Source organism: Hyperolius riggenbachi, chromosome 8 (genome assembly GCF_040937935.1).
Source record: "Hyperolius riggenbachi isolate aHypRig1 chromosome 8, aHypRig1.pri, whole genome shotgun sequence".
Classification (NCBI taxonomy): Eukaryota; Metazoa; Chordata; class Amphibia; order Anura; family Hyperoliidae; genus Hyperolius; species Hyperolius riggenbachi.
The window spans coordinates 39,696,171-39,708,236 of NC_090653.1; the positions used below are offsets into that span (position 1 = coordinate 39,696,171).

The 12,066-nt window shown below is 46.4% G+C and overlaps 1 protein-coding gene across 2 annotated transcripts in view; it reads right to left on the reverse strand.

Moving 5' to 3' along the window:
- Window positions 1-1,952: 1,952 nt before the first annotated feature.
- The window catches only part of LOC137528092 (major histocompatibility complex class I-related gene protein-like), a 94,407-nt gene continuing 84,293 nt past the window's right edge, over window positions 1,953-12,066 (reverse strand). For both annotated transcript variants that reach the window (XM_068249356.1, XM_068249355.1), the window contains one exon: window positions 1,953-2,217. In XM_068249356.1, coding sequence (XP_068105457.1) covers window positions 2,177-2,217 — 41 coding nt within the window. In that variant the 3' untranslated portion in view covers window positions 1,953-2,176. The remainder of the gene's footprint in view (window positions 2,218-12,066) is intronic.

Below are 12,066 nucleotides of genomic sequence, written 5' to 3' on the forward strand. Positions count from 1 at the left end.
TTATACAAGGTAATCGTTACTAGGAGATATTGCCTCAATCCACACAAAAATAACAAAGTAAATGCGAGAAAGAAGTCTTTGTATCGCCCCATAACAACAAGCAAACTGCTGTTCCAATATTTCATGTTTAACGCATAAAGAAAACATACAAAACAATTATTCATAATAAATACAAATGATAAAAAAGATATTTCCATAATACTTTTCTACGATGCAGCTACAGTAAGCTTATGTGATTCTCATTTCCTGTCCAACTCAATGGCAGCATACTACGGAGTTTAGACAGGAAAGGAAAATTACCGATAGGTAAGTATACAATTTTCCGTTTTCTCTGACTTATTGGCAGAGTGGAGAGATGGTATCACAGGTGTGTATTTTGTCACACGCTGCTTGACATGAAATAGCGGTGGACTTACTAAGATAGTAGAGCAGTTGATAACATCAGATCATTGCGTAGACTAATGAAAAGTTTCACATGTATTTGCAATTATTCAGCTCTAAGAGGGCGTATTCACTAAACTGCGGCACAATTTACATGAGCGGGCAGTGCACACAGGCTAGGAGCACACTAAGGAAAGGCGCATGTGCTGCGGGAAACGCATGAGTTTTTGCACATAATAAAAGTCTAGTAATGGGCTGCATAAAAAAAGATATCTCTGCATTTTCTAATCTGCGTTTTTTTAAATGCACAACTTACAACAGAGCCAAGAGATTAGTTTCAACAGACATGGGTGATTGGGTCCTATTAATAACATTGAATCCATTCACATGCAGAGGCGTAGCTATGTGTGGGCAAGGGGGGACACATGTCCCCGGGCGCAGCACTGTAAGGGGGCGCAGAGCCTGGCCACCACACCCCCAAGTGAGTAAGAGGCGGCTCACTGGCTGCCCGAAGTGCCCCTGCTTCTCTCCCTCCCTCTGCAGAGGAACAAGGGGGGGGCACATCTGGCTAACTATGGGGGGTACATCTGGCTAACTATGGGGGTACATCTGGCTATCTAAACGAGGGGATGGGAGACACATCTGGCTATCTAAAGGGGGGCACATTTAGCTATCTAAACGGGGGGATGGGAGACACATCTGGCTATCTAAAGGGGGGCACATTTGGCTATCTAAACGGGGGGAAGGGAGGGGGCACATCTGGCTATATAAACAGCATTGGTACATTTGGCTCCACCCATGACCATGATCACATTCTGATGTGTGGCCATGGCCAAATTGTCCAGAGATGGGTGCAAAAACTGTCTTTGTTCCCGGGTGCTGAAAAGCCTAGTTACGCCTCTGTCCACATGTCTGTTGTCTGCTGGCTTCCTGTTCGGAAAACACTACTTTTATTCTATGTGTGGACCCAGCTTTAGTCTTTCGAGACCTGTATGATTATTTGTGAACATGGGCTTTAAGATCAGCTTTAAAGGAATTCACTGACAGGTGATATTATCTCATTCTAGTGGACTGTATGTAAGTTGATGATTACTATCAGCAGGGGTATAACAATAGCCCCAGAGATTACCTGCATCACAGGGAGTCTACGGTGGCCCACTCCTCCGGTAAAATGCAGAGAGGCAGTAGAGCATTATACATTACCATCCCCCAGCCCTCACCCTCCTGCTGACCCTCAATTAGCCCTTTTTCTCTGCCTTCCCATCCCAGCACCCTCAGTAACCCCTACTCTCCCCCAGACCTTTAATTAACCCATATCTCTCCCTACCCACCACAAGCACCCTCACTTTCTCCCTCTGACCCAGAATTAGACCCTCTATCTCCCTATTCCTCCCCATCACTCTCAATACCCTACATCTCACCCTGATCCCCAATTATCCCCTTTCTCTCCCTACCCACCCACCCCCAGCACCCTTACTCCCCACTCTCCCACCTGACTCTCAGTTAGCCCCTCTCTCACCCAACCCACCCCCCCAGTACTCTCCATAGCCCGTACAATAGTCCTTACTCTCCTCCCACCTTCCCTCAATAATTAGCCCACCTGTCTCTCACTACCCACTGCCCAGGACCCTCGATAGCCCTCATTCTCCTGACCATCAATTAGCCCCTCTCTCTTCCTACCCACCCCACATCCAGCACCCTGAATAGTTCACATGGTATTTGGTGATTGAAGATTAAGCCATTTTCATTGTTAGGACTACTAACAAGATCCCACATGATCTGCCATGCTGGGCATTCAGGGTTTTGCATTGTTGGAGTCAGAACTGGTATCCGAAGCTGAAAGAGAAGAATAGATTAAATATTAAGTAATTACACTATATACAAGTGTTCAACAAACTTCTTACAATATCACTAATGCTGTGTGGGCTGTTCTGATACAGTTTGCTCTTCATGTCCTTTTTAGGGTTTGTCAAACTAGGAAGTTGTGTACTGTGTCATATGGTAGCGGAGGTGTCAAATAACAATGCCAAATTCACTTGTCTTAGCACATCTGACTACCAAACAGTGATATCTAGGGGCACCTGTTATTTCTATCTTGGGAACATGAGTACTTAATTTAGGTTTATATTGGGCATCTGGCTACTTAACTCTATCTTCAGGCACATGACTACCTAATTATTGTATTTGCATGCATGTGAGTACGTAATTGTTGTTATCTGCAGGCACGTGGCTACTTAATTCGACACCTGGCAGAGTATTACTGCTTATTAGGGGACACACATGACTACCTAATAATATTATTTAGTGGTTATACCTTGAGACCTACGGTAATAAAATCTGAGGACCACCCTTGGCTGTCTAATACTACTAACATGACTCAAAACCACTGTTCTGAAGAGTTCAGATGGCTACTTAATATTGAAAATGTTGTTACTTAGTTCTTGTTTCGGGGGGGGGGGGGGGCATTTTGGATACTTTATTAGTTTATCTGGGGACACATGGCTAAATTTTTTTTCCTCTGGGGGCATGTGGGTATCATAGAGGAACTTACTTACTTGCTGAATTAAACTTAATAAATAAAAACACTTGTTTTTACAAAATTATTTAAAGTGAGTGTGTAGTGAGCAGTTAATATCCCAGTCTACCCTGATGCAGAAGACTGTGTGACATCATAGCCAAGGTTAAACATCACTAGGGGGGTGGGACTACATACCACTATATGGATATAAGAAGTGTTTACGGTTCTGAAGCAAGGATAATTAACATACAAATGGCTATCCTGTATATTTTTTTATGTTCTGCTATAAGTAGTTATGAGTCATCTTTATTTTGCTTATCCGTGAGCACAATACTTAATCTTTTTACCTGGGTGCACATGGCTACTTGGTTCTGGTGTCTGGAGGCATGACCACTTCATTATTGTATCTACTGCAATGGGACTACTTAATTCTTGCAACTGGGGGCTTGTGGCTACTTAAAGAGAGTCTGAAGCCAGATTAAAAATGGCTTTTTAGCATATATTCAGCAGGGGTATGTTTGCCCCTGCTAAAACGCCGCAATCCCGCGGCCTAACGAGGGGTCTTTACCCCCCAAATCCCCCCTGCAAATCCACGACCAACTTGGTCGTGGATTTTGCTACCCCTGTGCGCTTCCGTGTGAGGCAGGGCTATGAGCTGCAGCCCTGCCTCACACGCATCTGTCAGCAGTGGATCTCCACCTCTCCCCCGCCCCTCTCAAAGAAGGAAGACTGAGAGGGGCGGGGAGAGGCGGAGATCTGCCGTTGATAGACGCGTGTGAGGCAGGGCTGCAGCTCATAGCCCTGCCTCACGTGGAAACGCTCCCCGGAGGTAGCAGGGGGGATTTGGCGGGTAAAGACCACTGTTATGCCGCGGGATAGCGGCGTTTTAGCAGGGGCAAACATACCCCTGCTGAATATATGCTAAAAGCCATTTTTAATCTGGCTTCAGACTCTCTTTAACCCTCCTGGCGGTTTGCTAAAAATCCGCCAGGGGGCAGCAAATCCGTTTTTTTTTTACATTTTCTTTTCTTTTTCATGTAGCGAGACAGGGGGGGGGGGGGGGCGCCGTGGCGCGACCAATAGCAGCGGCGATCGCATTGCACACGCAGCTAGCAAAGTGCTAGCTGCGTGTAGCAAAAGAAAAATTATGCAAACCGGCCCAGCGGGGCCTGAGCGGTGCCTTCCGGTGGCATAGCCCGTGCTCAGCACGGGCTTACCGCCAGGGGGGTTAATTCATTTATCTGGAGGCATGTAGCTACTTTCTAGTGTGCAAATGAGTAGGGAAGCTGCCTGTCATCTTTGTATAGTTCCTTTTTAGTGAGTTCTTTTATAAAGAATAAATGTAATACTGATAATCCCCCAAGAGGAGATGAACTAGTCCAAAATCTGTCAGATCTTTCAGATTTTTATTAAATCCTGCAAGCGACAGCATCATAGGAAAAAGGTAATTAATAGTGCATTTTACTCTGGGAGAAATGTGCATTTTATATATAGTGTATACATTTTTTTTTTTTTTTTGCAATAGTGGTTCTATAACTGTTAACCTGGGAGGCGGGGCCAAATTCCTTGCAGTGCCCTGGGCTCTGGATAGGCTTAATATGGCTCAGCTTGTGATTTGTTCAATATCTTTAGTGGTGCCCATCTATAAATGGGACCGGTAGTCTGCAGAAGTAAAGGATGACCCATGCATCAGAGGAATTTACACTTACAGGCATAGTTCCTGTGAGTAGAGTGAATGTGACTGATAGCGGCTCCTAGACTGGAGTGACTGGGCTCACAATGGCTTCAATTCTGGTAGCTATGTGAGGTAAATATTATTTTGTAGGTAAAATACCTCAAGATTTCTCCCCATTTCCGAAGATGAGGTAAAACATGAGGTAAATGCATAAAGTGAGGTAAAACGTAAGGTAATCATGCAGTAAATAAATATAACAGTAGTCTTTAATTGTCTTCCATAAATTAGGATAGTCTTTTTGAAGATTTTTTTTGTTTTGTTTTTTGAGGGGGGGAAGGTGTATTTGATTATGTAGCAACTTATGAAAAGTATATTTATATGAATCCCTTATAAAAAAAAAAATCCAGTAAATATTTGGAGTTTTATTTCTACTATTCTTTTCTATTACACAGCCTGAATGGGAACGACACTAAAACAGCAATAGGAACTCCACTAAAAACTGCAAAATGCATACAAATTGACTTTACCTCCAGGTACAGGCAGGTCTTAAACTGATCGGTAAATTATGTGCTAACATGCCCCCTAATTTCCATGAGAATAGCGATTTTCGGTAAATTACCTCATAATTTACCTCATGAAGTAAAACGAGACTTAAACCTACCAGAATTGCTAAATGTCATTACCTCATGAGGTAAATTACCTCACACGAGGTAATTTGTTTGATAACCCTACCAGAATTGAGACCAATATCTCAGAATGCAGTACCTGCATCCATCAGTCACAGCGCATTGCTGTGGCCATATTACCACATTCAGGACATGCAGACTACATTAGACTGAAATCAGGCAAATTCTTATAAAGCTGTCAGACCAGGTGTGTAACAACAGCACTCTGAGCCTTTCAACTAAATTATTATGTGGCCACCTGCAGATCAAAATCCCCACCCAGCCATCTCTCTACTCCCCCTCCCCCACATAGTGGCCAGTCATCTCTCTACTCCCCCTCCCCCATGAAGTGGCCAGTCATCTCTCTACTCCCCCTCCCCCACGTAGTAGCCAGTCTTCTCTCTACTCCCCCTCCCCACGTAGTGGCCAGTCATCTCTCTACTCCCCTTCCCCCACGTAGTAGCCAGTCTTCTCTCTACTCCCCCTCCCCCATGTAGTGGCCAGTCATCCCTCTACTCCACTCCCCCACATAGTGGCCAGTCATCTCTCTACTCCCCTTCCCCATGTAGTAGCCAGTCATCTCTCTACTCCACTCCCCCAAATAATGGCCAGTCATCTCTCTACTCCCCTCCCCCACATAGTGGCCAGTCATCTCTCTACTCCCCCTCCCCCACATAGTGGCCAGTCATCTCTCTACTCCCCCTCCCCCACGTAGTGGCCAGTCATCTCTCTACTCCCCTTCCCCCACGTAGTAGCCAGTCATCTCTCTACTCCACTCCCCCACATAGTGGCCAGTCATCTCTCTACTCCCCCTCCCCCACGTAGTGGCCAGTCATCTCTCTACTCCCCTTCCCCACATAGTGGCCAGTCATCTCTCTACTCCCCTTCCCCACATAGTGGCCAGCCATCTCTCTGCTCCCCTCCCCACATAGTGGCCAGTCATCTCTCTACTCCACTCCCCCACATAGTGGCCAGTCATCTCTCTACTCCCCTTCCCCACGTAGTGGCCAGTCATCTCTCTACTCCACTCCCCCACATAGTGGCCAGTCATCTCTCTACTCCCCTTCCCCACGTAGTAGCCAGTCATCTCTCTACTCCACTCCCTCAAATAATGGCCAGTCATCTCTCTACTCCACTCCCCCACATAGTGGCCAGTCATCTCTCTACTCCCCTCCCCCACATAGTGGCCAGTCATCTCTCTACTCCCCCTCCCCCACGTAGTAGCCAGTCTTCTCTCTACTCCCCCTACCCCACGTAGTGGCCAGTCATCTCTCTACTCCACTCCCCCACATAGTGGCCAGTCATCTCTCTACTCCCCTCCCCCACATAGTGGCCAGTCTTCTCTCTACTCCCCTCCCCCACTTAGTAGCTGTTAGGAGTATGGTAGTTACCTCCGCAGAAGGGAGCGGTGAGGCCGCCGCTTCCACGTCTGATGCGACCACGGATCTCGCCGCGTCTTCTCAGTCATTTCCGTCAGGCAGGACAGGTCTCTCCAGGATACATCTCAGTAGAGCTGCGCACACGCGCGCCAGGAGACAGGACCTTTATGCATTGAGGAGGCGGGTCAGCTGACCGGCCGGTCATCTGACATGGTAGGACCGATCACCGCTCCTGATTGGCTGAAGCACGCTGGGCGGAACTGCGGGGTTATCTGTCTGTATTTAAGACCCGAGCTGTCAGTAGCTCATTGTCTGCTGTTGCTGATACTTTGCGGTTAAGCTCTCAGACCTTAGTCAGTTCCCAGTGTGTTTGATCCGGCAGGACCCCGGGGATTTACACATAGCTAGGAATATTATTGATACTTGTAAAAGTAATTATCTTTATTATTGTATTGAATATCTGTGTATGACTCTTTGCCTGAACCCTTGAGTCTGCTCTCTGCCTCTCGATTCTGTACTCTGCCTATCTGATTGTTGCCGACCCCGACTCTAATATTGCCTCCTGATTCTGTACCTTCGCTCATCTGATCTGTTACCGACCTTTGCCTGTTTTATCACTACGCTTTTTGCCTGACGACTTTGTACTGCCTCCTGACCTCTCTGTTACTGATATTGCCTGTACGACCACTCTACCTAGTGATAGTTCCTACAGCCAAGGACTATCACATAGGAGTACTCCTGTATTACTGTGCACTAAATACACGTGTGATCACACTCTGAATTAAGTACTGACTACCGTGCTGTTAAGAGCTGTTACTGATCATTACAGTAGCCAGTCATCTTTCTACTCCCCTCCCCCACATTGGGGCCAGTCATGAGTCATCTCTCTACTCCGCCTCCCCCAGATAGTGACCAGTCATCTCTCTACTCCCCTCCCCCACATAGTGGCCAGTCATCTCTCTACTCCCCTCCCCCCCATAGTGGCCAGTCATCTTTCTACTCCCCTCCCCCACATTGTTACATAGTTATTTTGGTTGAAAAAATACATACGTCCATCGAGTTCAACCAGAGAACAAAGTACAACACTAGCCTGCTCCCTCACATATCCCTGTTGATCCAGAGGAAGGCGAAAAAACTCTTACAAGGCATGGTCCAATTAGCCCCAAAAGCGAAAAAAAAATTCCTTCCCGACTCCAGATGGCAATCAGATAAAATCAGATAAAATCCCTGGATCAACATCATTAGGCATTACCTAGTAATTGTAGACATGCATGTCTTTCAACGCAAGGAAAGCATCTAAGCCCCCTTTAAATGCTGGTATAGAGTTTGCCATAACGACTTCCTGTGGCAATGCATTCCACATCTTAATCACTCTTACTGTAAAGAACCCTTTCCTAAATAAATGGCTAAAACGTTTTTCCTCCATGCGCAGATCATGTCCTCTAGTCCTTTGAGAAGGCCTAGGGACAAAAAGCTCATCCGCCAAGCTATTATATTGCCCTTTGATGTATTTATACATGTTAATTAGATCCCCTCTAAGGCGTCTTTTCTCTAGACTAAATAAACCCAGTTTATCTAACTTTTCTTGGTAAGTGAGACCTTCCATCCCACGTATCAATTTTGTTGCTCGTCTTTGCACCTGCTCTAAAACTGCAATATCTTTTTTGTAATGTGGTGCCCAGACCTGACTTTCATATTCCAGATGCGGCCTTACTAGAAAGTTAAACGGGCAATATTAAGCTAGCATCTCGAGTTTTTATTTCCCTTTTAATGCATCCCAAAATTTTGTTAGCTTTAGCTGCAGCGGCTTGGCATTGAGAACGATTATTTAACTTGTTGTCGATGAGTACTCCTAAGTCCTTTTCCAAGTTTGATGTCCCCAACTGTATCCCATTTATTTTGTATGGTGCTAGACCATTGGTACGACCAAAATGCATGACTTTACATTTTTCAACATTGAATTTCATCTGCCATGTATGTGCCCATATAGCCATCCTATCCAGATCCTGTTGCAATATGACACTATCTTCCTGAGAGTTGATGATTCTGCACAATTTTGTATCATCTGCAAAAATAGCAACATTGCTTACTACTGCATCTACTAGGTCATTAATAAATAAATTGAAGAGCACTGGACCCAGTACAGACCCCTGTGGGACCCCACTGCTAACAGTCTCCCATTTTGAGTATGTTCCATTGACCACAACTCTTTGTTTTCTGTCCATTAGCCAGTTCCCTATCCATGCACACAGACCCTTCCCCAGTCCTTGCTTCCTCAACTTTTGCACCAGACTTCTGTGGGGAACAGTGTCGAAGGCCTTTGCAAAGTCCAAGTATATCGCATCTACAGCATTGCCAATATCCATATTAGCGTTCACTACCTCATAAAAGCTGAGCATGTTAGTCAAACAGGACCTGACTTTAGTAAACCCATGTTGATGCTGAGAAATAAGATTATTTTCTACTATAAAGTCATGTATAGTATCTCTTAGTAACCCCTTAAATAGTTTGCATACAGCTGATGTTAAGCTTACAGGTCTATAAAATCCTGGATCTGATTTTTTGCCCTTCTTAATTAATGGGAAAACGTGGGCTGTACGCCAATCCACTGGGACTCTGCCAGTTGAAAGAGAGTCACAAAAGATAAGATAAAGGGGTTTATCTATAACTGAACTTAATTCCCTTAGGACCCTAGGATGCATGCCATCCGGGCCAGGTGCCTTGTCTGTTTTTAATTTATTTAGTCTTGCCTTAACTTCTTCCTGCGTTAAGTATTTCATATTACAGTTAGAAGATTGAGACTCTTCTGCATCTGTAATTTGCAACAGTGCTCTTTCCTTTGTGAAGACAGAAGCAAAGAAAGCATTTAATAACTCTGCCTTACCTTGGTCATCCACCATTGAGTTCCCACCCTCATCCTTTAGGAGTCCTATACAGTCAACCTTTCTTTTTTTAGAGTTGATGTACTTGTAAAAAAAATTTTGGGTTAGATTTGATATCCCTAGCGATTTGATTTTCAGCTTCGATCTTTATTCTTTGCCAGCCTAATTTATTTTTTACAATTTGTATTGCACTCCTTGTAATTGCTTAGTGCAGACTCAGTCCCCTCCTGTTTTAGGACCTTATAGGCATTCTTTTTACTCTTCATTTTATCTCTAACCTTTCTATTCATCCATAGAGGCCTTTTTTTATTCCTAGATATTTTGTTTCCATATGGAATATACATACTACAATATTGATTGAGAATAAGTTGAAAAGCTTGCCATTTCCCTTCAGTGTCCTCCCCTTGTAGTACATTATCCCAGTTCACCAAACTTAGTGCCTGCCTGAGTTGATTGAACTTTGCTTTTCTAAAATTCATAGTTTTAGTGCTCCGCTGCTCTGTGGCCTATCAGTCACTCCGAGCATTGGTTACCATGCACTTTATATTTTTACCACTACATTTACCAGTTTTGTTTACATGAAATGGGCTACTTGAAGTTTTACCAACCTCCTTAAACTTTACACTGTCCCCACCCCCCTCTCCACCCCCCATAATGTTAGGCTCCCACTGTCTTTTTACCTTATCTTGTCTACGTATTGAGACTTTATCCTCCCGCCTCCCCCCAGATCCTAGTTTAAAATCTCCTCCAACCGTTTAGCCATCTTCTCCCCCAATGCAGCTGCACCCTCCCCATTAAGGTGCAGCCCATCCCTGCTGTAGAACCTGTAGCCGACTGCAATGTCTGACCAGTTCTCCAGGAACCCAAACCCTTCCTTCCTACACCAATTTCTCAGCCACTTATTTAACTCCCTAAGCTCCCTCTGTCTCTCAGAAGTAGCACGTGGCACAGGCAGTATTTCAGAGAACACCACCTTGGAGGTCCCTGCTTTAAGTTTATCTCCAAGTACCTGAAAATCATTTTTGAGGACCTTCCATCTCCCACTAACTTTGTCATTGTTGCCAACGTGTACCATGACAGCCAGGTCTTCCCCAGCCCCACCCAATAATCTGTCAATTCTTTCCGCTACATGCCAAACCCGAGCACCCGGGAGACAACAGACTGAACGGCATTCACGGTTTCTTCGACAGATTACCCTATCTGTGTGCCTAATAATTGAATCCCCCTACCACCAGTACCTGTCTAGCCTTAGCTGCATTCCTATTCCCTTTCTCGTTGCAGCAGTCTGCCCCTTGGTTGCTAAGGGACACATCCTGCTGCAGCATTGCTACTCCAGAATCATCCTCCCCAATATTACACAAAAGAGCATACTTATTAGGGAGGGACAACTCGGGACTAGCCTCCCTGCCACTATTTCCCCTACCCCTTCTAACTGTGACCCAACTAGCGGCTACCTCTGCTTCTTGCTCCGACTGTACTCCACCCACCTCATCTTCAACGGTTCCATCCAGCGTCTGGATCGTGAGATTCAAGCTCTTCTCCATATTGTGTATGCAGGGCCGGATTTAGGGAAAGGCACCCGAGGCTGGTTCCTAGGGCGCCAGAATGTTTGGGGCGGGTGGGGAGCCGCCTCTGCCATTTCCTATCCCCACAGTTTCCACAGACCGTTCACAGTTTCAACCACAGCCGCCCGCTGTGCACACTGCTGCCTGTCCGTGTGTGTTTGCAGCCAGCGGGCGGCTACAGAGAGGAGTCTGGGGAGGAGTGGCAGCGCTGTTACAGTGGCCAGTCAGTCTGCAAGGAGGGACACAGCAGCTGCGCCTGCACGGAGATCTCTCACGCTGCTGGGGCTACACAGATAGCAAGCCAGAAACCCCCCGGGCTCAGTCAGGCAGAGAGATCTCCGTGCACAAATCCGCAGGGCCACAGCAGCTGTTTGTCCTTCTCACCTCCCTTCCGAGTCCCGACACAGCCACACAGGAAATCAGTGGGGAGGAAGTCAGCTGCTCGGATGTTGTGTGTGGAGCTCACATGGTGGGAAGAGCCGAGGCAGAGAAGCATGGCTCTGGGTGCAGCTTTCACCATACACAGAGAAGAGAAGAGGCACCTCAGTGCAGGAAGCTGGAGGATCGGATTACTGGCTGGGAATACATCCTGTGACTACTGCAGCAGCTGCCAGCTTGTGAGTTCCTGCTATGCTTGTAGCTTCTGTGACTGCATGCTTGTCCCCCATACCCCTCTAACCTCTGCCCCCAGCACCACTCCATATCATGCTCCCATCATGCCCCCCCTCCCACTCCACAGAGGCACCACTGTTCCCAGCATGCCCCCCAACTCCTTAGAGGCTACACTGTGGTTCAAGCATGCCCACCCCCACTCCATAGAGGCACCACTGCTCCCATCATGCTCCCCCTCCCACTCCACAGAGGCACCACTGTTCCCAGCATGCCCACCCTACATAGAGGCTCCAGTGCTCCTATCATGCTCCCCCATACTCCATAGAGGCACTACTGTGCCCAGAAACCCCCTCCCCCCACTCCACAAAGGCACCACTGCTCCCAGCATG